The sequence below is a fragment of the Trichomonas vaginalis genome, chromosome VI (assembly GCF_026262505.1).
Source record: "Trichomonas vaginalis G3 chromosome VI, whole genome shotgun sequence".
Taxonomy (NCBI): Eukaryota; Parabasalia; order Trichomonadida; family Trichomonadidae; genus Trichomonas; species Trichomonas vaginalis.
The window spans coordinates 16,086,692-16,113,241 of record NC_067208.1 but is presented as its reverse complement, the minus strand read 5'-3'; the positions used below and the strand labels follow the sequence as shown (position 1 = coordinate 16,113,241).

General features: G+C 30.4%; 11 protein-coding genes and 1 pseudogene across 12 annotated transcripts, besides 4 other annotated features; 8 read left to right on the top strand and 4 right to left on the bottom strand.

Annotated features, from left to right (window-relative positions):
• Positions 1-2,396: part of a mobile genetic element that runs on past the window's edge.
• TVAGG3_0874410 (zinc ion binding protein family) lies at positions 1,599-2,282 on the top strand (the record flags this gene model as incomplete). The annotated part of the gene is made up of 1 exon (XM_001297357.2): positions 1,599-2,282. One exon carries the CDS (start codon positions 1,599-1,601, stop codon positions 2,280-2,282), a length of 684 nt encoding a protein of 227 aa, XP_001297358.1.
• Positions 2,345-2,920, top strand: TVAGG3_0874390 (GTPase protein; the record flags this gene model as incomplete). Its single annotated transcript, XM_051250182.1, has 1 exon — positions 2,345-2,920. The coding sequence occupies one exon, from the start codon at positions 2,345-2,347 to the stop codon at positions 2,918-2,920; it is 576 nt and encodes a 191-aa protein (XP_051085657.1).
• Positions 2,921-3,530: 610 nt separating this feature from the next.
• On the bottom strand, positions 3,531-4,217 carry TVAGG3_0874380 (uncharacterized protein; the record flags this gene model as incomplete). The annotated part of the gene is made up of 1 exon (XM_001297356.1): positions 3,596-4,045. The coding sequence occupies one exon, from the start codon at positions 4,043-4,045 to the stop codon at positions 3,596-3,598; it is 450 nt and encodes a 149-aa protein (XP_001297357.1).
• Positions 4,218-6,168: 1,951 nt separating this feature from the next.
• TVAGG3_0874370 (Chain U Ribosomal Protein S10p/S20e) lies at positions 6,169-6,890 on the bottom strand (the record flags this gene model as incomplete). Its single annotated transcript, XM_001297355.2, has 1 exon — positions 6,172-6,879. The coding sequence occupies one exon, from the start codon at positions 6,877-6,879 to the stop codon at positions 6,172-6,174; it is 708 nt and encodes a 235-aa protein (XP_001297356.2).
• A 494-nt stretch (positions 6,891-7,384) lies between these two features.
• TVAGG3_0874360 (flavodoxin-like fold family protein) lies at positions 7,385-8,115 on the top strand (the record flags this gene model as incomplete). The annotated part of the gene is made up of 1 exon (XM_001302291.1): positions 7,396-8,103. The coding sequence occupies one exon, from the start codon at positions 7,396-7,398 to the stop codon at positions 8,101-8,103; it is 708 nt and encodes a 235-aa protein (XP_001302292.1).
• A 679-nt stretch (positions 8,116-8,794) lies between these two features.
• Positions 8,795-9,517, top strand: TVAGG3_0874350 (tetraspanin family; the record flags this gene model as incomplete). Its single annotated transcript, XM_001302292.1, has 1 exon — positions 8,795-9,517. The coding sequence occupies one exon, from the start codon at positions 8,795-8,797 to the stop codon at positions 9,515-9,517; it is 723 nt and encodes a 240-aa protein (XP_001302293.1).
• Positions 9,518-9,912: 395 nt separating this feature from the next.
• Positions 9,913-9,950: a mobile genetic element.
• A 4,705-nt stretch (positions 9,951-14,655) lies between these two features.
• Positions 14,656-14,693: a mobile genetic element.
• A 931-nt stretch (positions 14,694-15,624) lies between these two features.
• TVAGG3_0874320 (N-acetylmuramoyl-l-alanine amidase family) lies at positions 15,625-15,861 on the top strand (the record flags this gene model as incomplete). The annotated part of the gene is made up of 1 exon (XM_051250181.1): positions 15,625-15,861. One exon carries the CDS (start codon positions 15,625-15,627, stop codon positions 15,859-15,861), a length of 237 nt encoding a protein of 78 aa, XP_051085656.1.
• A 24-nt stretch (positions 15,862-15,885) lies between these two features.
• On the bottom strand, positions 15,886-16,101 carry TVAGG3_0874310 (uncharacterized protein; the record flags this gene model as incomplete). Its single annotated transcript, XM_001296356.1, has 1 exon — positions 15,886-16,101. The coding sequence occupies one exon, from the start codon at positions 16,099-16,101 to the stop codon at positions 15,886-15,888; it is 216 nt and encodes a 71-aa protein (XP_001296357.1).
• Positions 16,102-16,171: 70 nt separating this feature from the next.
• On the top strand, positions 16,172-17,604 carry TVAGG3_0874300 (annotated as a pseudogene). Its single transcript has one exon. A coding segment is annotated over exon 1 (1,433 nt).
• A 357-nt stretch (positions 17,605-17,961) lies between these two features.
• Positions 17,962-26,550: part of a mobile genetic element that runs on past the window's edge.
• On the top strand, positions 23,485-24,027 carry TVAGG3_0874290 (uncharacterized protein; the record flags this gene model as incomplete). Its single annotated transcript, XM_051250180.1, has 1 exon — positions 23,485-24,027. The coding sequence occupies one exon, from the start codon at positions 23,485-23,487 to the stop codon at positions 24,025-24,027; it is 543 nt and encodes a 180-aa protein (XP_051085655.1).
• Positions 24,508-25,236, top strand: TVAGG3_0874280 (organellar and viral DNA polymerase type B; the record flags this gene model as incomplete). The annotated part of the gene is made up of 1 exon (XM_051250179.1): positions 24,508-25,236. One exon carries the CDS (start codon positions 24,508-24,510, stop codon positions 25,234-25,236), a length of 729 nt encoding a protein of 242 aa, XP_051085654.1.
• On the bottom strand, positions 25,986-26,282 carry TVAGG3_0874270 (uncharacterized protein; the record flags this gene model as incomplete). The annotated part of the gene is made up of 1 exon (XM_051250178.1): positions 25,986-26,282. The coding sequence occupies one exon, from the start codon at positions 26,280-26,282 to the stop codon at positions 25,986-25,988; it is 297 nt and encodes a 98-aa protein (XP_051085653.1).

Below are 26,550 nucleotides of genomic sequence, written 5' to 3'. Positions count from 1 at the left end.
TGGGTGCAATCAGTTCTGATTGCACCCAAGTTTTTGAACTTTATATAAGGAATTGTTGGCTATGATGTACTGATCATGAATCAGTACATCATAGCCAACAATTCCTTCGCAAACAGTGGGAAACTTTGTCTGAATAGTTTAACATTCAGACAAAGTTTCCCGCTGTCAGGGAGGGAATTAGAGGGTGGGAGATATATAGATAGACTATAAATCTCTCACCCTTTAATTCCCTCAAGAAAGTTCAAAAACTTGGGTGCAATCAGAACTGATTGCACCCAAGTTTTTGAATTTTGTATAAGGAATTGTTGGCTATGATGTACTGATCATGAATCAGTACATCATAGCCAACAATTCTACCTTTTAACCAAAGATAATTGATTCGTATGTAAAATATTAAGCTAAAATTTCTCTTTCTTTTAGTACACATTCTTCCATTTCGTGTACATGTATCATATATTAAGTACTAGTTATCTATTCTATATCCTTTATCCCAATTTAGATACTCAAAGATAATTCTTTTTCAGAAGAAAAAAAATATTTTCTATTAAACCGTTATTTTTTCAATGTGAGTTTTCAATTTTATTTTTCCTTTTTGCTGCTCAATGCAACATCCTCCACCCGATCCTCCATGCGAGGTTGATCAAGCCATAGGATATTTAGAATATTCTCGTTTTGTTATAGCTGCAGAGCTGCATGGTAACATAAGATTTGTCAAAGACCCACAAAAACTATCAATTGGAACAGGAGTATTAATCTACCACCGATGCGAATACGAAGGCTGCCCAGCAGGCTTTAAATTTATTAAAAATTTCGACAATTACATTTTTAAATCTGCAAACTTAACTCATATTCACTCAGGACCACCACCACAACATAAAAATACACCTACAAGTGGTACTTACCGTGCTTGGATTAAAAAATTTCTCATGAATCACGGAAGTCCACTTAATGCAACACAAGAAGTCAACAAAACGCTTGAAATACCTAAAGATCATACTTGTATTCACATGACTATGAAACAAACTGCAATCAATCAATTGAAATATTATTTACAACAAAAAGATCTTATGAGATCTTTACCAGACATATCTTTAAATCAATTTCAATCTTTACAAAACTATGTTAATCAATGGGAAGATCAACATGATGACCTTATTTATTTTGACATTCAAGGTGAAGATACTGATTTTCCAGACAAATTGGTTTTTATTTACTCTGATAATGATATGATCTCTCAAATTCATGAAAAACCACCAATTTATCACTTAGACTCTACGTTTAAATTAATTATTCATGGATTTCCTTTTTATGTATTAGCTACCAAATTTGCTAATACTCATTCTATCCCTTTGTGTTATTTTATAATATATCCAGATAATAGTGAAAATATTTCTTTTTGCTTAAGTAAATATTTTGAAACAACTCACACAGAACCTGAATTTATCATGTCTGACTGTGCACTAAACATTTTCAACGGGATTAGGAATTCATTTCCGGAGTGCAATATCTTTTGGTGCGCGCTACATGTAATACGCGCACTTAAAAAGAATCTCTCAAAGATAAATGATGAAGAGATTAGATCAGAAGTCGAAAAATTTATGAACATTTTATGTTATTATCGTGATTGCACAGAAGAAGATGCTGCAAAAATGTATAAAGAGCACATTATTGATAAAATTCAAGATCAATTGGAATTTAATCAATACTTTACACGTCAGTGGGACATTCATAAACAACAGTGGATAGCCGCTGCCAGACCAAATGAATTAACCGTTGTGAATAACGTTTCTGAATCTTTATTTAAAAAGATAAAATATCACGATTTTGGCTGCGTTAAAAATCAAAGAATTGATGTTTTTGTCAAAAATCTTTTAGAAGAAGTTGCACCCAATTACTTTTATCGTATTAAAAACAATTTACTTCAAACAGGTTTTATTCCTTCAATTAGAATTCGCGAGCCTCGATTGACAGATTATAAAACAAAATTGAAAAGAGAAGTTCAATCACGTTTATACCAAGTATTAAATTTTGTTCAGAATCAAGAAGCCAATTTGAATCCATTAAGATTTTTATTGGAAAATGCTGAAGAAAAACTTTCTCAAATAAATGAGAAGATACAAAATTCAATTACATATTTAAGATCGTTTGAAATTCCAAATGAATTGTTAGATACGTATATGTTAGAAATTAATGAATTTTGTTATAATTCTCCAGGTTATATTTTAGAACATTTCGAAGAATTTTTGGAGGATTTCAAAGAAAAGAATAATTTAATAGACTAAAAAATTTATTATTTGTATTTATTGTGAATTTTAAATTGTCACTTTTTAAGTGTTACTCCCTATTGAAAGTATCACTTTTTTGGGTGTCACTTTTTCGGAAATTCTTATATACTCTTGCATTACGGTTCGTTAACGGAAATCACGATGAATCAAATTCTCCAACAATTGAAGACGAGCTTCAGAAAAACATTTCTATTGATGGTGAAACTGTTGTTTGCGATATTATCGATACAAATGGCCAGGATGATTTTAAGGAATTAAGATCACGTTATTTAGACCAAAGCGATGCCTTTGTGATCGTTTATGCAGTTGATGACAAGTCTTCTTTCGATTACATTAGTGAGCTTTATGACGATATCGTCCGCATAAAGAAGACTCAGAATCCACCATGTGTCATATTTGCAAACAAATGCGAACTTCCAGCACCACATGCCATCCCAATTGAAGATGCTAAAGCCAAATCTTCTAGCTCATGGAACAACACTGAAATTATTGAAGTTTCAACCAATCAAAATGATAACATTAACAAAGGCTTCGAAAAAATCTGCCGCCTTGTTTTGAAACAGAATAATTCTAAGGATGGAAAGAAGAAGGAAGAATCTGAGGATTCTAGTAATGGATGCTGCGAAATTCAATAAGAACTTCTACTAAATGTTTAAATTCGATGTTAAATAAAGAAAAATAGTTTAATGGAGCCTTTCATTTAAACTTTTTTCCCCAAAAGGAAGTAATGAAACTTATTTCTTTTTTTTTAAGAGAAATCAAATTGAAGATGATGTATCACTCAAAAAATTCAGTTTTAGCTTTATCTTTCCGATTTTTAGAATTGGCATCTGTTGTATTTATGACATATTTACTTAGGTTAAAAAGGTTCCAACAATATGAATATTTTTTGAAAATAATGTCAACAGACATGAATGATTATTTTACCATCACACAAAAATTGGTTTTAAACTACAAGGATTCTATTTCTATTCATCACAAAATTTCGATGAACATTTATTGTTTTTCCCTATCCGATGCAAATATCCTTAAAACTTAAAACACATTACAGTTGGCTGGATAATACATTCTTGGGCACATCTGTGAACATATATTTGAGATTATTTGATCTATTCATCAAATGATAAAGCGCCATACTTCATCCTCTTAATGCCAAGATCATGTTACATGAATTATGAAATATTTCTTCATATTACATGATATGTCATAATATGAAATTATATCTTTTGAAAACATTTCAATTAACGGCATTTTATTACAAAACAATAAGAAAAAGAAAAATGATCATGGTATCTCTGATAGTTGTAGACTTATTCCTTAACATCAATCTTCAAATCCAAAGGATAGTTCGGTTCTGAATATCCTCTAAACAACTTGAGGTTTTGTTGTTGAGAACATTCCCAGAATTGAGGTAATGGGCTTATTGATAATTTTGAATCGGGAATATTTGTTTTGACATCCTTTGTATCAATTTGAGGCATTGAATCATTAAGTGAATTTTTCATTACTTTGAAAAATACCTTTCTTTTCAGTTCAATTCGAGACATCTTGAGGTCTTTCAATCTTGCTGCTTCGATTTGGTTTGAGTAGTCAATTGACATGAACATTCTATCATTGAATTCTTGCTGATCTCTAGTTGCATCTATCCAGTGTAACATTTCGAGCGATAAATTTGGCTCTTTGGACTCATCCAAAACGACTATATGGTCATGGTTCTTTACACCATAAACTTCAAGTTTCATTGAATTATGAAGAATCATTCCATTAAAAATATAAGTTTTTGGTTTAGATGAAAAAAGTTTGTTCAAATCACTTACGTGAGAAGCTTTATGAACAAGAACCTTCCTTATTATTTGTTTGGGTTGACAAAGGAAAAGAACGAGCTGATTATCATACGTAGACATTGCTCACAAGTTATTTTTTTGATCAAATTGATAGAATTGAATGATCTGCCTTTGAATGTTTCGATAATTTGATCGATGATGTTTATATTGGTAATTATTAAATCGTTCAACGATCTTAAAATCAATCCTGTATTAAAATTGAATACTATTCAAAAATCGATGGCACATAAAACAAATTGAGGGGAAAACGGATCTTTTGAGAAAAATAATAATCACTTTATTTTAAGATGTAAAATTATGTCCAATAAATCAGTAATACACTAAGGGTCAATAATATAACCTCAACAAATGAATAGAATGTCTAAATTTTGTAATCATTTTTTCCATGCTGTATGAACATAATTTCTAGCAATAGACATGAATCTAGAGATGATTTTACGCAGAATTTTGAAAAGTAACAAGAGGAGAATCCATCAAAAAATCATGAGATGAATCTGTATCATAAAATAAGGTAGTCACAAAATCTAAGTAGTGAGGCTCTCAAAAATTGAACCGTACTCCATACAAAATTTGTGTACCCTCACTACTTAGATTTTGTGGCCTTCAATTGAGAGGTTAGTTTTGATAGAGCACGTTATAAAATTAAAAGGGAAAAATAAATAAAATTTAAACATTTAATTATATATAATGTAAGGAGTGTAATTCCAAATTTTCTAAAAACTATTCAAATTTGAGCATTTTTTTGGAAATAGTAAATCTAATATGTACATCTAATAACAACATGATTCATCACCTTTTCAAGCTCTGCAGTCAATTTTTTGAAATTTGATTGAAATAAATGTAGCAAAAATTACATTTCATTGGGGAATATATGAGTTTCTCTGGAAACAGGCTGATAAATTTTAAATTTTGTCCAATCAACATGAATGCATTGAGAAATTTGGATTGATTTTCTGGTAGAATCTGGAACAATTCAACCATGTATAAATGGATCATGTAATCATCATGAAATGTTAGTGTTAGAGTTCAAAAGAAACAGAATGAGTGGAAATCAAACACAATCTGAATAGTTTTAAACGTATACAATCTTTAAGTTTGTATTTTGAATTCTACATATATGATTGTGTAATTCGTTCTTTCAAATTTTCGGATTCAGGCATGTTTTGATAAAATTCATTCCCAAAAACGTCAATTAACAATTAAATTTAGTGTATTTTAAATATATATACGTATTATATTTTATAAATTATATTAAATTCGCAAAATTTTAAGTTTTAAACAAAAATAAAAAATGTTCAAAATATGAAATTATGCATAGGATATTAAAATTTACATGTTAGCAATTTTTTTGAATTGCTTTCAATTTTCATATTGAAATTTTTAAGATTTTTTTCTGAAATAATAAGCAAGAATATCAACCTAAATAATATTAAATTCCCTGCGTTAATTTCCCCTCAAAAGTCATTGACCGCCTCTCAATCTAGATTTTGTGAGTACTTTAGCTAATTTTTCTTTGTTAATCTGATGCAATATTATATGTATTATATTTCCACGTTATATTTTTTCATTCTCATGAGGTTCAAGATAGGAAAATAATTTGATCAAGCCAATGAGGTTTTCTAAGTTAAAAACTCTTATGAGTATCGTGAGCTTATGCACAGTGGCTAACAAATTTTATATACTCACAGCAGGTTATACGGGATTGTTCAATTTCTTAATACAAACTTTAGATGAAGGAACCATTAAGAATATCCGTTAAATAACTAAAGTGTGATACGTTTATCGTTTCTACGACATCATTTGCCGATGATTTAAATATTTTGAATTATTCTTTGATAAAAATGCATTTATTTACAATTAGATACATGATAAGATGCACTGTTATTGGTTCATCTTATTATTCGTATACTTTTCAATATGATTTTGAAATAAGGAATGTATTTATTCATTGATGAATATTTTGTAATAAAATATCAACATATACTGGATTCTCTGAAGTAAACAATCAGATATTCAAATACAAATGTATGTTTAGTTCTAGCTTATTGAATCAAGTTTTCAGGTTCAGTGATTTGGTCGAGTGTTGCGAGTGGAATAAACTTCTTGTCTGTGATGACCTTCCAGTTGTCGAGGTTCAAGAGCTTCTCGTTGAGCTTCTGCTGGAGTTCTGGTTGCATGGCAATTCTCTTTGGTGAGTTTGCACCGTGGATGCCGATTGATCTGAGGATTGTGAAGCCGGAGTAGTTGAAAGCGTAGAGGGCGCTCCATGTGTATGCGTCGAGGCCGTTGCCTTCCTTAGGATCGAAGAACATTGGTGCACCGCCTGTGGAGATGACGGATGTGACCTTCTTGCCAGCGAGGTAGCCCTTGTCGAGCATGTGTTCGAAGTCCCAAGCAAATGGAACGTTGAGAACTCTCTCTGTGTATGCGTAGACGCATGATGGGAATCTGCCGTACCACATTGGGGCGAAGATGACAACGTGTGTTGCCCACTTGAGGTTCTCTTGTTGGACTTTGATCTCGTCAACCAAGTTGTCTTGGCCTGTGACTGCGAAGATTGAGAATGTGCCATCTGGGATCTTCTTGAAGTCCTTTGTTGTCAATGTTCTGTCGAAACCAGACTCGACGAGGTTAACGTACCTGACTTCGTGGCCTGCCTTCTCTAAGGCTGCCTTTGCTGAGTCTGCGAATCTGAATGCTGTTGCCTTGTGTGTTGGGTCAACGTGTGCGACGAGGAAAAGAACGCGCATAAGTGAGAAGTGAAGAGATTTACTCAATTTTTTACGATCTTCAATTTTTGTTTTTTTCAAAGCATTCTCAAAATATGATTTCTACTGATTTTTTTGCAAGCCAAAAACTCAAAGCTATGACATCTCGCTATGAAATCACAATATAAACACCATGCAGATTGATATTATTTGTGACAATTCTTGATATCAATACAAATAACAATTCGAAATGATTTTGATATTTATTATCATTGCTTTTATTGTTTTGTGAAGGAAATCATGTATAGGTATTATACTATCATGGAGATAAACTCAGATTATGTTTTGGAAAAATTCTTTGATTTCTTGTTAAATATGAATTGTCACAGATAATAGTAATCTGCATGGTGTTTATATTGTGATTTTCATAGCGAGATGTCATAGCTTTGAGTTTTTGGCTTGCAAAAAATTCAGTAGAAATCATATTTTGAGAATGCTTTGAAAAAAACAAAAATTGAAGATCGTAAAAAATTGAGTAAATCTCTTCACTTCTCACTTATGCGCGTTCTTTTCCTCGTCGCACACGTTGACCCAACACACAAGGCAACAGCATTCAGATTCGCAGACTCAGCAAAGGCAGCCTTAGAGAAGGCAGGCCACGAAGTCAGGTACGTTAACCTCGTCGAGTCTGGTTTCGACAGAACATTGACAACAAAGGACTTCAAGAAGATCCCAGATGGCACATTCTCAATCTTCGCAGTCACAGGCCAAGACAACTTGGTTGACGAGATCAAAGTCCAACAAGAGAACCTCAAGTGGGCAACACACGTTGTCATCTTCGCCCCAATGTGGTACGGCAGATTCCCATCATGCGTCTACGCATACACAGAGAGAGTTCTCAACGTTCCATTTGCTTGGGACTTCGAACACATGCTCGACAAGGGCTACCTCGCTGGCAAGAAGGTCACATCCGTCATCTCCACAGGCGGTGCACCAATGTTCTTCGATCCTAAGGAAGGCAACGGCCTCGACGCATACACATGGAGCGCCCTCTACGCTTTCAACTACTCCGGCTTCACAATCCTCAGATCAATCGGCATCCACGGTGCAAACTCACCAAAGAGAATTGCCATGCAACCAGAACTCCAGCAGAAGCTCAACGAGAAGCTCTTGAACCTCGACAACTGGAAGGTCATCACAGACAAGAAGTTTGTTCCACTCGCAACACTCGACCAAATCACTGAACCTGAAAACTTGATTCAATAAGCTAGAAATAAAAGTACCATTCTATTTTCTTTTAACTCTCTATGTATTTACTTATCTATTCATTAATATTCTCTCCAGATATTTGCTTTTCAATTTTGGTTCAGAGTTCTAAAATGCTATCGATACATACATCTCTTTCAAGATTTTCATTTCTTCTAAAATGAAATCAGCGATATTTTATCCGCGCCCAAAAATCATTAGTAATAAATATTATTATCGTTGATTATCTATACATTTATATTTTACTTCACTTGCATAAATATTTTCAATACTTATTAACAGTTGATGAGCCTCAGTATATCATTTTTTGATTTTTCTTCACATTTGACTGCTTTTTTTGATAATATCAGTAATGTATTCCCTTTATCAATTCTTATGATGTTATAATTATATTGAATTCGCTTCTTTATTCTGCAGTGTTACGTTGTTTTGTTTTTAGATTAACATATTCAGAGAGTAATTACAACAAAACAATGTCCATGATATTCGATGAGACAAATAGATCTGAAGGCAGTAGTGCGGTGATCATTGAGGTGATTTGGAAGAATTGGATCCAAAACCTATTTGAAACGCCAAAGCTATCAATGGATATTTTTGAATAGCAGCAGCATAGATCCGAAATATTCAAAACAAAATACTTCTATCAACGATAGAAGGATCGAAAATTTTATCATCGCTAAAAAAATTTATAATGGGCAAATGCAAGTTAAATTGGCCCATTATACATCCTTCGGAAGAGCAAGAGTTCATGACTAAAGGCTTTATAGCTTTTAGCGTACTTCAATTTATTGCAATTACGATTTTGTGCTCGATATCAATTAATAAAGTTGCCAAAACAAACATCACATCCTTTTTCCCTGTCGATTTAGAAACATTATTTATAGCTATTATCTTCCTTGCTGTTATTCTTCTTGTCGTCGGCTGGTCATCAGCAAGAAATAACAATACTTGCATATGGCTCTTATTCCATGCTTTTAACTCAGTAATGCTCATCGTCGAAATCATTGTATGCTTAATGAGTTCTAATTTACAGGGTTTCACAAAAAGCTTCTCAGTCGAATGGTTAAAAGCTGATGAAGCCGTCAAGAAAGAAATTCAGGTCGATCTTCGTTGCTGCGGTCTGACCAATATTACAGATCATGAAGTACTTCCATGCCCTCACGGAGCAGAAGAAGGTTGTATCGTTCAAATTACAAAGCTGATGACTACAATCAAGAACGCAGCTTCTATAGCTATGTTCGTTTGCTTCACATTTGGCCTATTTATAGACTTCCTTGGCTGTGCAATTTGCTTCCATCCTGATGTTATTAATTTCGAGGAACACGAAAAGGAATTGGCTAGATCAGAAGGAGTTTTCGATATAGACTCCTTTGAAAATCCATTTGTTTCAGAAATACAAGCTATTAATATCTAGATTTATTTATTTTATTATTCTATTATAAATTAAAACTGTCTACATGATCTATTAATAATTCCTTTTTATTTTAAGTCAAGCTGTACTAGGAATTAAAATTCAAAAATATCGATTTTTTTAAATACTTCAGAAACGTTTAAGAGGTGAAATATATTCTTCTAATGCAGTTACAATTCAAGATGCCGATGATATTTTAATGAGCTGAATCTTGAAATAAAATTTAATAGTGATCTTAAGGTGATTGATTATAGTAATCAAATGTACTAATGCATTTTTTGCATATAATATACTCCATAGAATCGGAATTGAACTTGACAAAATAATTGACCTCAATACTGAAGAGAAAGCCGAAATTTATATGATTATTTCGCATTGCTCATTATTGGAGCATATATTGTTGTAAACAGAAATTCATCAAAAGTGACACCTCAGAAAAGCTAAAATATTGAATTTTTGGAACTTTTGATAGAGCACGTTTTTAAATATTAATTAAAGTAAATGTATATTTTGTAAAGATTCTTTTTAATAAAAAAATAAAATTTTGAAGAAGAACACAAAATCTTCTGAAAAATAATATCACATAAACTCATATTATTTTCTAATATATAACTATTTTATATAAAAATCAAATTCAATGATCTTAAAAGCGAAGGATAAACCTCAAAATTTACGAATATAATGAGTGGGAATATAATGCTTATCTATCATAAAACCATATGAAATATCAATTTTTGCTTTACGCCTAATTTTTGACGACAATTAGCAAAAAATGTTAAATGTTAACACTCAGTCCATTTGAATATGAAAAATAAAATTGACTTTGATTAAATGTTTTTATTTATCATGCAATTCTTCTTGCGACCAAAGATTTGAATAAAAGTTCAAAAAATAAGATAGCTTAAAAAATAATATACGGTAGTGTTTACTAATAGATGAATAGTATATAAATTCTATTAAAATGGATTTGATCCAAAAAAATATAAAACCAAAAATAATTGTTATACCCAGATTTTCCTTACTTTTACCACCTCTCTAAAGCTGGGGACACCGCCTATCGTTGGGAGTAGCTATTAAATAGAACCACCAAGGGTATTTTTCGAACTGCCGGTGTAGTGGAAACATCCGACATAATGATTCATTATGCCAAGGTTTGATTCCCATTTAGCCAATTTTTTTTCTTTTTGGATCATGAATTTTTTTTTGGGTCACTATAAGATTTGTTTCATGTTCTAAATCTGCTGCATATGTAATCTATTTTTATTTACCTATTTTTTCAAAATCTATTGGATTGCCAAATTTGAATATATTTAAAATCATAAAAATCCAAAAAAACTATAAATATATGTTTTATGCATAGTGCCGATACTCAAATATCAGATTACTTAGATCCATGAATAATATCCGAATTTTTTTTCTTAAGGATACCCTTACATTGCGTAGTTAGAAAGAGAATATGATATTGTCATGATTGCTAAAGTTTTAGGCTCCAGAAATGAATATACATCAAACTGAAACAATTGATAAATTGAATGAACTTTTGAGAGGTTCTCAAATAAAAAAATTATCTAATTTTTTACAATATTACTATTATTTTATCCACATATGTATATATAGTAATTTGAGAAAACTTTTAGGAAAAAATAAGTTTAATAAAAATCTGAATTTTACTTGTTGTGGGATTGTTATTAATTGACACTCCAGACGTATACTAATAGTTATGCGTATGCAATTAAAGTATTTCTGATGGACAAAATGTGAGATTTATATCAGATAATTCATTTCTACTATTAAGTTATTCATTTATGAGTTTGCACTTATTCGCACTAAATAAATAACTATTAAAAATTGTTTTAATTAATTGACACCATATAATAGAGTGAATTTTGTTTGATCAAACAACAATAGATGATAGATATAAAGCCAAGAAACTTGCTATTAATATGCTCTACTGCTATTTCAATGTAAGTATGATATTTTCTAAATGTTTCGTTCAGATAACTTAGATATATTAGTCAAAATTTGAAATTTTAATAGCACATATATTAAAAATAATTATTATTCATAAAAGATTAATGAAATAGTAAAAAAATCAATCAAATTATAAAAATACAACATTTAGAAGAATTCTTATTATCCTTCAAAAAGTCAGTATTTCTGCTGTAATTTTCTACAACATTGTAGTTATTGCACTTTGTCTATGGATTTGTATATATGTTATATATAAATTATATATCTAAACTGCCCATAAGTGCAATTTTTATATAAATTGTTTATTTCTTTAACAATTTCATATGAAATATGCTTTTTTAAGCGTATCAAAGCTGTGTTCTTAATGTGCATGGATATATCAAGAAAAAATGTCGAAAAAAAAAATGTGAATTCACAAATTCACTGAATTTTCACCGTTTTTTGAATTTTGCTACAGCACTAATATTAAATAATACTAAAATCTTCTGTCTTTGTAAAAGAATAAATTCTGACAAAAAGTGCTCGTTTAAATTTAATGATCATCTGTATGACTAAGTGGTAAAAAGTGTTTATGACCAAAAAAGGGTTACATGCTTAGTCTATTTTTCTGACAGGATACTCTAGATTTACATGATCTCTATTTCATATCTCCGTTTTTAGATTCTTCGACAGATTTTATGATAGAAAACCAAGATTAACAAATTTCCGGCATGTTAATGAAGAAATCTGCAGCTACCCTCAATATTATTTCAATAATCAGTATCGTTTCTCTTACAATTTATTTTTTCTCAATAATTTAACAAGAAATAACAATACACACTTGGTTTTACGTATAAAAGCTAAGTGTCGAACTTAATCAACTTTACTTACTTAGCAAATGAATATTTTGTGGTTGCGAGTTCTGAATGCTGAAGTTTTAGATTTCTCTATAAATGATATCATTGCACTTACAATGTTGTTCCAGCCTATCGCATAAATCATAGAAAATCCAAAAAAAAAAATATAAAGAAAATTCATGTCATGAAGTTCAAAAAATACCGTGTAACATTAAAATTTGTTATGCATAATACATTTTAGCTATTATTGATTTTTTTTAATTTTCGAGAAATTGAATGGTGAGTCCGATAGAGAAATTTTTAAAAATCCTAGTGCCTCATAGAAGTAATTTCCCTCGTCTCCCATACTTCCAAATGTATGCATATGACATAAACTTTTATGCATTACACAAGTGGCCAATAATATCTATAGAGTAAAAAATTAGAAATTTAATTTTTTTATATGATAGTTATATTTCAGATTTGCGAGCGTAACTTTTTTCTCCATGGCATACTTGTTTTAAGAGCAAATGATCAAAATCGTCCTTCAATTATTGAAGGAGCTGATATCTTTTGAAAATTGAATTGAAAGGGTATTCAATTTTCAAATTTCCTCTCAATTTTGGAAACATATCAACTCTATGAATTAACAATTATGTGCCTTCACAGTTTATCAGTCATATAAGGTGCTTATAAAGAAAAAAGTTACGCTCGCAAAATATGTTTTTATATAGATTTCACATAAAATAATTATGTAATTTCTAAAAAGAATATTTTTGTTCTTGAATATTAAAGTGTATTGTAGTTTAAAAAGTTTTAAATATGTTGCTAAAATTTCAGGTTTATAGCTCATGTCTAGCATGACTTCTTCGTATGCGCAAAAAATCTGACACGTAAGGGTATCCTTAAAATTAAACTTCAAAACTTCTTGCAATCTTATTCTTCATCTATTGTAAATTTTTAAAACCATTTTTTAAAATAATTTTGCGTAAATTTTATTCTCATGTTGTTTTAATCGAAAATTGATACATTTTCAAAAAAATAATATTGACTTATGAAATTCATTTTTAAGGTGAAATAGTATTGTTTTTATTAAAGTATATGAATAATATATAAAAAATTAATGAATAATATAAGCAGATTTTTAGTTTACAAAACAAATATGAGCAATGCAATTTCAAACTTTTGCTGGCAATTTCGATATTGCTCAAGTTTGTAGTATTTGTGATACCTATAACATCGGCTTAATCAAAATTCGATTTTTCTTATGAGTTATTGAGAAAATTTGATTGCAATGAGAAGGATTTCGACGTTTTTGATAAACTAAGAGCTGAGCTTTAGGGGTTCAGTTCATTTATGGCTGTAGTTTGATGCGTAGATCTCTTTTTTATTGTAAATTCTTTCAGCATGGAGATCGAGAATGAATCTTTTGAGAACTTTATGAGTTTTTACACCGTAAAGAGGTCCTTCGAGGAAAGATAGTCCAGACTACATGAAGATGTGGGTTAACCAAAAAAATCGATGGTTTCCCCATATTCATGTAATCTTCGAAAAATGAGCACCAAAAAGCCAAAAAAATAGGCTTTTTATTGGATTTGTACACTAGATCAATAACCTATTTAGGATCTGACACTCTTTTTAGCCAGAGATATGAGGTCCTTTCTAGGAAAACGATCTATTCATCCATAAAAAAAATGAATTATCATTTTCCCCAGAAATTACATGGGGAGTGGTAAAAGTAAGGAAAATCTGGGTAATTTAAATGAAGAAGTAATTTAAAACGATTTTATTTATGATCAAATTTTATATATTTTTTTGGATCAAATCCATTTTAATAGAATTTATATACTATTCATCTATTAGTAAACACTACCGTATATTATTTTTTAAGCTATCTTATTTTTTGAACTTTTATTCAAATCTTTGGTCGCAAGAAGAATTGCATGATAAATAAAAACATTTAATCAAAGTCAATTTTATTTTTCATATTCAAATGGACTGAGTGTTAACATTTAACATTTTTTGCTAATTGTCGTCAAAAATTAGGCGTAAAGCAAAAATTGATATTTCATATGGTTTTATGATAGATAAGCATTATATTCCCACTCATTATATTCGTAAATTTTGAGGTTTATCCTTCGCTTTTAAGATCATTGAATTTGATTTTTATATAAAATAGTTATATATTAGAAAATAATATGAGTTTATGTGATATTATTTTTCAGAAGATTTTGTGTTCTTCTTCAAAATTTTATTTTTTTATTAAAAAGAATCTTTACAAAATATACATTTACTTTAATTAATATTTAAAAACGTGCTCTATCAAAAGTTCCAAAAATTCAATATTTTAGCTTTTCTGAGGTGTCACTTTTGATGAATTTCTGTTTACAACAATATATGCTCCAATAATGAGCAATGCGAAATAATCATATAAATTTCGGCTTTCTCTTCAGTATTGAGGTCAATTATTTTGTCAAGGTTTATCCTTAGTAGTAGGATAGGATGGGTTTTGTGACTTTTTTTGTAAACGTAAGAATTCATACAATATCGAGCGATTTTGTATCATTTTTTTTAACATATGAAGTAAAAAATGTATGATTCTTACGGTTTTTATTCTTACATTTTTGAATAAATCAAGATTTAAAAAATTTTCAAAATTGTAAGACATTTACACTCAGCCCATACATAATGAAATAAAAAATAAATTTTTTTAAAAAATAAACTTTAAAAAAATTAAAGTTATTTTTAAAATAATTTATTTCATCTTTTATAAAAGAAGCTATATATAGATGATGTCAGATATTCCGCGATTAATTAAACATTGTTTAAATCCTGAATGGGTTAAACTTCAATTTAAAAATGAAGATTGAGTTCAACATTGAACTTTAAGAAACTAATGATTATTTGAATTTATGAAATCAATTATTTGATTCATTCTTTCTTCAATCTCTTCTATTCTTTTTGTTAAATCATCAATTTTCATTAATGAGGTGATTCTTGATTGGGGAATAGATTTCAAACTAACCACCCCTTTTATTTTTGAAATTTTGAATCCATCAACTTTAAACATTTTATTCAATTTACACGTTGTCAATTCTTCAAATAATTTTTTATTATTGGCATAATAGTCATTAAATTCTTCAACAGATGAAAAAATTTTTATTTCAGTAATTGGTTTAACAACGTTTATTTTTTGTTGAACATTTCCATTTATTTCTTCCTCCTCTGTTTCATTTATTTTTAAAATCGGTTTCATTTATCATTAAATAAAAATTAGAATATAAGTGATGAAATATATTTTTTTTAATTAATATTAAATCAGAAATGGCGGCAGGATTCTTTAAAAAATTATGGGATGGAATTAAGAAAGCTGCGGGTTGGGTTCATCAAAAGATTATTAAACCCGTTGCAAACTTTTTGGCACCAGTAGCGAAAACGGCAGGAACTATCATAGGTGGAGTATTAGGTACTAAAGCAGGTAATCCGGCGATGGGAGCACAAGCAGGTAACGCAATTGGTGGAATAGCTGAAGGAATACTTAATAAAATAGGGGGTAGATAGTGGAAAAATAAATAAATATTATTTTTATCTTAGTATCGGTTGTAGTCTTTGATAAACTTTTTCTCCTTTATTTAAAATTTCTCTTATTGGGGCAGCTTTTGGCGTTATTGATTCAGCAACGTCACTAATTGCTTCTTTATTCTTAAATATCCAATTTGCCCCCTTCTTCAATGTTTCCCAAACTTTACTCGCTCCTCTTTTTACTCTATCCCACAGTTTCTTAAATATACCTGCAGCCATAGTTGATTATTTCATTAAAATTAAAAATTCATTTCCATCTTTTAATTTTGATTTTTTTATTTATTAATAAATGACGACTAACTATTTAATGCCAAACACTAAACCGATTAATGGAAATGTATTTCATTCATTCGAAAAGATAAATGAAATATTCGCAAAGACTGATGGTAGAAGATATTATAGAGAACTTGAAAGTTCATGCTATGACTCTGATGCTCCATATTTTGATGATAAACAAACTCATTTAAGAATTACAAATCCAGCTCATGATGTGAACCAATTAGGTGACACATATATTAAACGCAAAGTTAAAGCAACTCTAGTTTCAAATAAAGCTTTCACATGTGATGCCGCTTTTAAATGTATACGTTTATTCGTTGGTTACAAATCATCAAATCAAAGCTTTAAACAATTAGAAGTAGAAACCGAAAGAGGTGATGCCGGTTATCTTCAGATGGATTGCGCCCGTGAATCTTTCGCATTTGCAACATATAAACCAAAATCAGAAAGGAAAGTTAAAAAGTTTGTTCATTCGTTATATAATAATGTTCAAAAATATGATAACTCAGTATGTGGTAAATATATTGACCCTTCAGAAGTTTTCAAGAAAGCAAATGAAGAAGTTGATGTCACTTTTGATATGATTATTCCGGTAAATGATTTGTTAGCATTTCAGGCGTTCGATGATTATCCTAAATCATTTGGTGATATCATTCTTAAATATTATGTTTTCAGGGATACTTTAGTATTTTGTCAGGTTGACCCGTTAAGAGTTGCTGATTTACAAAATTACGTTTATGAAAAGATAACTGATGAAAATTATGAAAAGATTATGAATCATGTTTATAAATATGATCGCAAATTCCAACAAATCGGACTTCCTGCCAAATTAATTACAGGCTTAGCCGCTACATCTGCTGACGCAACAGTTGATGCGTTATTATTTCATGCACAAAGATGGAAGTTTTAGAGGATAAATGCATTACACCAGGATACGGTTTAATTGAAGAATCAGTTAAAGCAATACCACGTTTATTTAGTAAGGAAGATCCATTCATGATTCCAGCTCAACATATTGACGTTCGTTCACTAAATGGAGGTTGCATCACTCCTGAAGGTATTAGCTCAGATTTCTCATACGCTCTTCATAATGTTACAGATGTTGTGTTAGCATTTCCGAAGAATGCAATGCAAAGAACGGTTTTAGAAAATCCAATGCTTCGAGGTCTTCAGGTCACTATAGATTCCAGAAACTTCCCCGATCAAGCGATGACCACAGTGGGTGACATATTCTTTACACGTATGCTTCAAGCTTCTGATTTAGATGGAGTGAATGAATGCACGGAAGAATACGAGGACTCATTAACTAGACCACTGAATGATGATGATGGCATACCATTAGCTAGAACATGGAAAGACCAAACTTCATTCTTATGCACTATTCCAGTTCAACGTGATGGAGCGGGTATATTCTTTGATGGATTAGAAACTTTCAACTCACAAGTTACAGTACAAGTGAAAGCTTATCCAATCATTCAGGGTGAAAATGACACTTACTGTTCAAAGGTGACAAATCCTCCTCAGGTTTGGTTTACTAGGACTACATATTGGACATGGACACCGGATGAAGGTTTGAAATATCATCCAACAGGTACACCACCACAGTATAGAAGTTCATATGATGAAATATTGATGAATAGAAATGTTTAAAATTATAAATTTATTTTTGATTAAATGGATTTAAATTCATCCACCCCTTATGAAGAATTAGCAGGAGTATATAATACATACGTAGATGATATGATTAATGAAGCATTGAGTGATAATAGAAATGCTCTATCTAAGGAAAAATTAATGAAAATTCCATATTCTGAATGTTACTTAAATTCAATCACTGCAGCAATTGGTAAACAAAATAAAGGTAAAACATTAACGATATTAAAACAAATTATCATTATTGCTAACACTTCCCCCATTCACATGTGTTAATTTATATCAACCGTTCAGGTTCACCTTCAGATGATACATTTGAATCTTTAAAGCATTTAATCAAAATTCCAATTATTTATTTATCACAAGAAGAAGCAGAAGATTATTTAAAAAACTTTTTAATGTATAAAGAATTATATAATACAATCAAGAAGCAAGGATTAGAGGATAAAATTATTGATAAACAACGGGATGAATTATTTGAAACACTTTCTATTTCAAATTTTGATAGAGAATTTTTGCATTCACTCATTTTTCTAGATGATGCAGTGAAATCAAAACTAATAACAAATGAGAAATCATATTTTAATCAGTTATTAACTCAATGTCGACACATTCAGTGTTCATTCTTTATGGCTGTTCAATATTTCAAAGCATTAAGCACAAACATTAAATCAAATCTATCAACACTTTTCATTTTCAGTGGGTTTAGTCGTCAACAGTTGAACGTTATGCTTTATCAAGTGAATTTACCAATGAGCATTAATGAACTTTACACACAATATCAGCAATTAGGTGAACATGGAAAAATAATAGTTGATTTAAATAAAGGAGTGTTAAATTTGATTAACTTTTTATAATTAATTTTATTTTTTATTTATAATTAAACATGACAGAAATAGCAAATCTTCTACAGGTTCCATTAAAACAAGGGACAAACAAAAGGGTGCATATAATAGAACTATGAAAGTTCCTGATGGAATGAAAGAATTAGTTCATATTGTTGCTGGTCTTCAAAAAGATGTTAAACAAATGAGAAACGTTTTAACATTACCAGAAGCTCAAGCATATGCCAAACGTCATGGTCCAAATTGGGAAGCACACGAAGCAGACATTACGGGTCCAAATGGAAAACCGATGGTATAAATGAAGTTTTCGTTACTGATGGTCAAGGTAATATTAAAGTCATAAATGGTTACAAATTAACTATATCTGATTATCCTAAACGTAAAGCATATAATGAACGTTATCCTATGCAATTTGATGAAAATGGAAAAGCTGTTAAACAATACATTGGAGAAGGTGAAAATGGTCCAATTAATTCATACCGTCTAATCCATATTCTTATTTCAATGAAGAATTAAATGCTATTGAAGAGGGACCGGATGGATTACCACGATATTCTAACCAGTTTGATGGTCAATATGCAAATATTAGACCTGAAATTTCAGCTAAGAAATTCTTTAAAGTTGCTTTATTCGATCCAGTTTTCGCAAATGTTAAAGATGAACTTAAACAGCAATTCCAACCAATTATAGTAGCAAGAATTGCATCAGGTGCTTTATCTCAAGCATTCAAAATTTAATTAAGAAACCATTATATCAGCAACGAGGTTTAACTTATGATTTAGTTAAGGAATCAGATAAAAGAAAATTTGAGAAATCAGATGATTATAAGAATCAATTAATGAATAATATTCGGTCCATTAATTACGATGAAACAGCTAAAAATCAACTTCATGAACAAATACAGGAATAATAGATTCAAAAGTTCCAGCAAAATAAAAGTTTAAATATATTTTTTTATTCGAATATAAATGAGAAGACGTTTCACTAGTCAAAAGAACACTAACGCAAAAGCAGAGATTACGGTTGGTTATAACGTAAATGATGATAAATCACGAATTATTCAAAATGTTAAAGTTAATGTTAGCCCCGAATTAACAAGGTCAGCAACTCAACCAAATTTATTAACTCGTGACTTACCGAAGAATGAGGAGAATGAAGAAAACCATGAGAATGGAGACCCAATCATTTTATCTGAACCCGGTAAAGAACCTGTTGAAATTCCCACTTATCCAACATACCCCCACCTCTTTCATCAAACATCGAGAACCCATATAAAATAGACATTAATTCTGAATTAATGAAAATTTACCGTGATATAATAATTAATAATTATGATTCAATAATAAATTTAATTGACCAATCCGGTTTAATTATTTTACCTTATGAATCATTAATTCACATTATCGCCATTCTTTGTGATGTTCAAGATTCAGACGTTAAGATTCAATTTTTCATAGATGATGAGGTTTCATGCTGCGGAACAGTTGCAAAAATAAATCCTATAAAGGATATTAGCACAATTAAGATATCAAAGAAGGAACAACACAACTGAACTTCATTTAACATATAATGATATTTATAATAAAATAGTTGATGAATATAAAATATCACTTGAAAAATTCTTTGTTAAGGCTATTTAATATTCAAGCATTAACATTATCGAATAATAATCCTTTGAATCATAATCAATAATAATTGACCTTTCACCAGTTTCTATCGTTTTGTTTATTTCTTTTTGTTCCCACTATCTGGATCGGTCATTGTAATTGTTTTTGTTATAGTATCAGCTTTATCTTTAACTTCAATCTTTTTTCCATCGGGATATTTAAACCAAAATTCCAAAAATTCGATATTGTCAATCTGTTCATATTTTAATCTATCAATTACATTTTTAATACCATCTGAAAATCTTATGAAATGGTCATTATATGGGTTTGATTGAACTAAATTTGAATGAAGTGAAATATAACCTGTTGATGAATATGACACTGACTCATATTTTCTGAAAACACTAAAATTTATAACATGAATGAATTTCTTATTCGTTGAATTTATGAATTCTTGAGGTAATCTTATTCTAGTTTTATTTATCACTGGAAATAACGCTTTACCATATTTTTAATCGTAATAAAAATGTCAATTATCAATATTATTTCGAATAATAACTGTGAATTAAATTTAACAGTTAGCGGAATTTATAATGTTACTCTCGTTTCTGTGAGTGGTAAATTTAATCCATTCTTTAGACCCTTCAGATTATATATCATTTATTAAAGATGACCATGAAAAAACGTATGATATGTATATAAATAAATGTGATAGCGAAATGGGATATTAACATGATTTTAAGTTATTTAAATGAATCATTTATCGTATGGTATGAAGAAAATTTTAAATCAAAACCTGATAAACTTTTTTGAACTTGATGAAATAAATAACCTTATTAAATTCCCGCTGAAAATTAAATTTTGTACTCCTCATCTTCATTCATTGTTGGGGATATTAAATTTTGAAAAAAGATGTTGGGGATGTTTTGTATTCTGACACTGGTTCCAATTTCATTTTAATCAAATGTGATAAAGTTAATACCCCAATGAGATTTTCACATCAAACATTAGACCCTAACTCTTACCCATCAATACAAAACATTTTATCCATCAACTTAAACACATTTTCTTTATCATATCCGTTTCAATTATCCGGGAATTCATTTATTCTTCATTCAAAAGATTTATCAAATATTAAATTTAGAATAACTGACCTATTTGATTGTGATTTAGAATTTATGAATGAAATATTATGGCAATTTCAAATAGAAAAAATAGCTGATGAGATAACGGATTAAATATTTATTTTTAAATCATAATAAATGATTAAACAACAGCAACCACAACAACTTAAGGCGCAAAGCGCCCAGGTCCTTCAGACCATTACATACGCCACATATGCATATAATTCAAAGACGGCAGAACAAACGCAAAGGTTGAAATATGGAGATTTGGAGATAGTATTGAAAAATGACCATTTCGAATTCGTTGCAAAGGTGGTGCAGTGATATCAAATATAAAAGAAATTTTATTTATGAATTCAAAAATTAAAGGAATAACGGATGATATAACATCAATTCCACCAGAAAACAGAGATATTACGCATTAAATGCATTTCCTAAAGTTTTGAAGATTGGAAGATTTAATTTAAATGAGGAATTCATAGAAGGTTTCCTAAACGACATAATGAAGAAAGCAGATAAGGAATATGTGGATAGTGAGTTAATGAAGAAGGCAAATTTGGTTTATGTTGATGAAAAAGATAATGAAATTAAAGAAAAGGTTGAATGGTATCATGAATGGACATTGGAGACTTTTAAAGTTAAAGCTGATACAGAATGGGTTTCAGGATGTTTAGACCTTAAAGCAGATAAAACTTATGTTAACGATGAGTTAGAGAAGAAGGCGGATAAGGAATGGACATCGGAGACTTTTAAAGTTAAAGCTGATACAGGATGGGTTTCAGGATGTTTAGACCTTAAAGCAGATAAAACTTATGTTGATGAAAATTATGCAAAGAAGTCGGAAGTAAATGATGTGATTACAAGCATGAAAAATGAAATACTTCAAACATTATATCCTATTGGTTCTATTTATACGTCAATGAATTCAACAAATCCAGCAACAGTTTTAGGTTTTGGTACGTGGAAGCGGATTGTAGATAAATTCTTATACTGTGCTAGATATTCAAAGCAAACAGGAGGTTCGAAGAAAATTAAAGAAGCAAACCTTCCACCGCACACTCATACGGGAACTACAAACTTTTCTGGCGACCATAGACACTCATTAAGAGACCACCCATTATACAACTCAGACTATGAAGCTGGTTATGACGTTTTATCTCCATCTTATAACGATTCAACAAAAAAGACTTTTCGACAAACTGAACCAGGAGGAAATCATTCACACACTTTCACAACAAATCCAACAGGCTCGGGTGAAGATTATATGCCACCATTTATGACTGTATTCGCATGGTTTCGCGTTCAATGAACGCTAAATGTTTATGAAACAAACTTTAGAACGGACTGAAAGTCCTGAGCTCCAAAAGAGCGAACGGCATAATTTAAATTTTTATTTTAGTATAAATGAAGATTCTACCATATGGTGTTATTGGAAGAGATAAAGATGGAAACCCAATATTTGATCCAAAGTTAAAATTAAAGTTACTGACAAGACAACAACTTGAAAAGTTGCTGAAACCAAAACAGGATGAAAAATGAGAAAATGAGAAAATGAGAAAATGAGAAAATGAGAAAATGAGAAAATGAGAAAGAAAAAAATTTAAATTATGCAATTTTATTTTTATCATAAATGACAAAATTAATTAAGCCAACTATTTCTAAATTAATGATACCAATGAAATCATTTCATGGAGTACTTATCCCAGGTTCTTCACAATTAGCCGGGGCAAGTGTTGTGACTCAAGGTGGAACATTAGCGAATCCATTCAAATTATTAACTAAAGATGAACTTAATAAAATGATGATAAAATAACTGATAACAAAATTTTATTTCACTGCTACCATGTTACCATGTGCTACCAGGTTAATTAACTTCTCTTAAAAATGATGACAACATGACATTTTGACAACAGTTCAGGAGGAAGGCATTTATGAATTATTTTTATTTTTTTTATTTTGTATGTAAGAACAGAAATGTCAGTCGAAGCACAGACGTTCACGAACAAATCTAATGGCGAAACATTCACAAAAGGCACTTATAATGGTATTGAAGTCTTACGTAGAGACAAGGATGGTTACATTAATGCAACAAAGATGTGTCAGCAGTTTAGGAAAGACTTTAGAAAGTTGTTGGAAAATAAGTCCTGGGAAGAGTATTATAAGGCGTTTTGTGAAGAATATAGCAACCGCCGGAATTCGGACTGTTGCTTTTTATACAAAATTCATGCCGGAATTCCTGATAAAATCAAACAGGTTAGAGGAAGGTATGTAGACCCAAGACTTATAAACTATATAGCAATGTGGGCTTCTCCAAAATATTGCATAGCAGTTGGAAAAATTATGGACTCCATAGACAAGAAAGTTCATGAGAAGTTAGATGAAGAAGAACTCGAAGATACAGTAGAAAATGCTAAACATTTGTTTGAAGAAGAAGTTAGAAAAATGTGCGAAAAACAATTAGAACATGAACGTGAGATATGTTATGGTTATAGAGATTCTCCATACGAACTAGACCAATGGGAACAAGAAGATTTAAAGAGAGAATTTAGAGAATATGAACTCGCTAAGATAGCATTAGAAACTGCAGAAAAGAAGTTAAAAGTTTGGGGTCGTTTTGTACAAAAATATTGTGAGTAAATGAACCATTTATTTTTATTGAATTCAGCACAAAATTTTGAGTAAAATGGCATATGGCATGTGTCAAACCGTTGAGTTTTCACAAAATTCCAAAAATATATTTTAGGTGAAGAGGTGAGATCTCACCTGTTTTTTCACCCTCACCGCTGAGCGGCTCAGATTGCTTTAGCTTTCTCGTGAATTTTCATGAATTTCCTTAAGATAGAAAAAATAAAGTTAGTTTTAAAATTAGTTTTAAAATTATTTTTATTTTGTATAAAAGATATGATTTCAACAATCGGCACAACAACAATTCAAGCCACAACTACAGCACCAAACTCACTAGTCATGAATCCTACGTCAATGTTGGTAGAGATGAAAAGCTTTATTCCTTCTTCATATACTTTTGAAACAGAAATCCAGAAGATAAAGCAAGAACTTTTAACAAGTAATTTAGACTGTAGTGCGAAAGATGAAACAAATGAACAGTATCTTTATGAAATGGAGGACCTCATCGACCATTTGCCTAAACTACCTGAAATTCAGCAGCAAAAACTAACTATTCCTGAATTCGACGAAATTGAAGTCAAAGCAACTGACTCAGTAGAAATTAAGAAATTCATACGTAAAGTAAATTATGAATTCCTTGGTTTTCATTGCAACCATAAAGTTATGGACAAAGATTGCGACATGGTTTATAAAAATATTTCTGACCTTTACAAATCCGAAGAATTTAAGACATACGATAACTTTGTTTCATTAGTTGCAAAATGTGTATGGCAGATAAGAGATAAAGATAGAAGAGGTAAAGTATGGAATGAACAGATAAAACCAGCAGCTTTTGAGTTAAAGAAAACCATTGACGCCTTAGTTGTTCTAGCTGGTTTTATTTCAATGTATAACGCAAAAACGATGCCGCAATGTTCAAAATGTAAAGCAGCAATAAGAAAATATAACTACTCAGTCAAAGAGATAGAAAGAATGCGAAACGACTATGCAGACTTAAAGAAAGCAGCAGAAAAGCCAGCAGAAGATAAAATGGATATGTTGACATTTCTTAATAAAAACTATCCAACAGCAGAAGATTTCCTTCTGTCTGACGTCAAGAAGAAATATAAAGAGACTTTCGGCATGATTAAAACATTCGATGTACTAAAAGAAGAAATAGAAGCTACGAAATTGTTTAGGATTTCAAATATACATCGTACAATTCATGTAAAACGCTTGTGAAAAAAAGAGGTGAAAAAACAGGTGAGATCTCACCTCTTCACCTAAAATATATTTTTGGTCAAAGCTTCCACGAGAGAAAAGATTCCTCATTCGCTAAGGATTCCAAAAATGAAAAAATCATTGATTTCGGCTGAGAAAAAACAGCAAAACCCTTCTTCCACGGGAACAAAGAAATAAAGAAGAAATAAAGTAAATTTTTTATTTATTCCCGTGGAAGATAGAGCACTTTTATGACACTTTTTATTCACGACAAACAAGACAAACAAAGAAAATCAGAAAATACGGCGCTGTCGCGGTTCGAACCACAGACCCTGACCCCTCCATAACACCACCTTAGACCACTGTGCTACGTAGCCTGTCGACATAAGATTTTATAAATTGCATATTTGACGTAAATTTATTTCCATCTGGCTTCCCACCGCATAAGATATTCATCCGTGTTTGTAAGACATTTACAAAGCATATACGATGAAGTTTGAATTTATTTTTGCATTAATCCTGCTGTGATGTCTAAATGTCATGTTGTCATCATTTTTAAGAGAAGTTAATTAACCTGGTGACACATGGTGACGTAGTGACACCTTCAGTTATTCAAAAATAATTAATTATTGAATAACCTAAAATCATGAATGAAAACATAAACGATAACATTTATTTCCTGTGTTATTGTCAAAATGTCATGTTGTCATCATTTTTAAGAGAAGTTAATTGACATGGTAGCACATGGTAACATGGTAGCACTGAAAAAATTAAATTTGGATTGAGTTTAAAAATTCATCTTTATTAAATTCATCTCTTCCAATCAATTTATTTATTCTATTAAATTCTTTTATTTTTGTTTCACTCAGTTTAAGGATTGAACGGTAAGTTTCTAATTTTTCGATTATTTCTTTCCTCTCTTTATCGTTTTCAGCCCCACCGCATTGCGGCTTCTTTTTGTAATAGCATATTTTTGATTTAATTCTGTTTAGTTTCTTTTTATATTCATCGTCTGGACTCTGAATCTTAATTGAATCAGGACTCTTGGATGCTTTGTTGTCACTCATTTCTTACGAAATAAAAAAATTAAATATTATTTAAATATAATGGGGTAATAAAATAAATCGGAATTTCTATTAATTTATTGTCAACTTCAACTAATACATTACCGTTAATATATCTAACAAATTCAGCTATTGTGTCAAATGTTCGTCTTCTTTTTGTCATTGATTTATTAGTTTTTCCATAATCGAGATGAATCAAAACTTTATCCCCTTGTTTAAAATTCATGAGCCCTGAATTAATTTGTTCACGTTTAACATCATTTAACCTTTC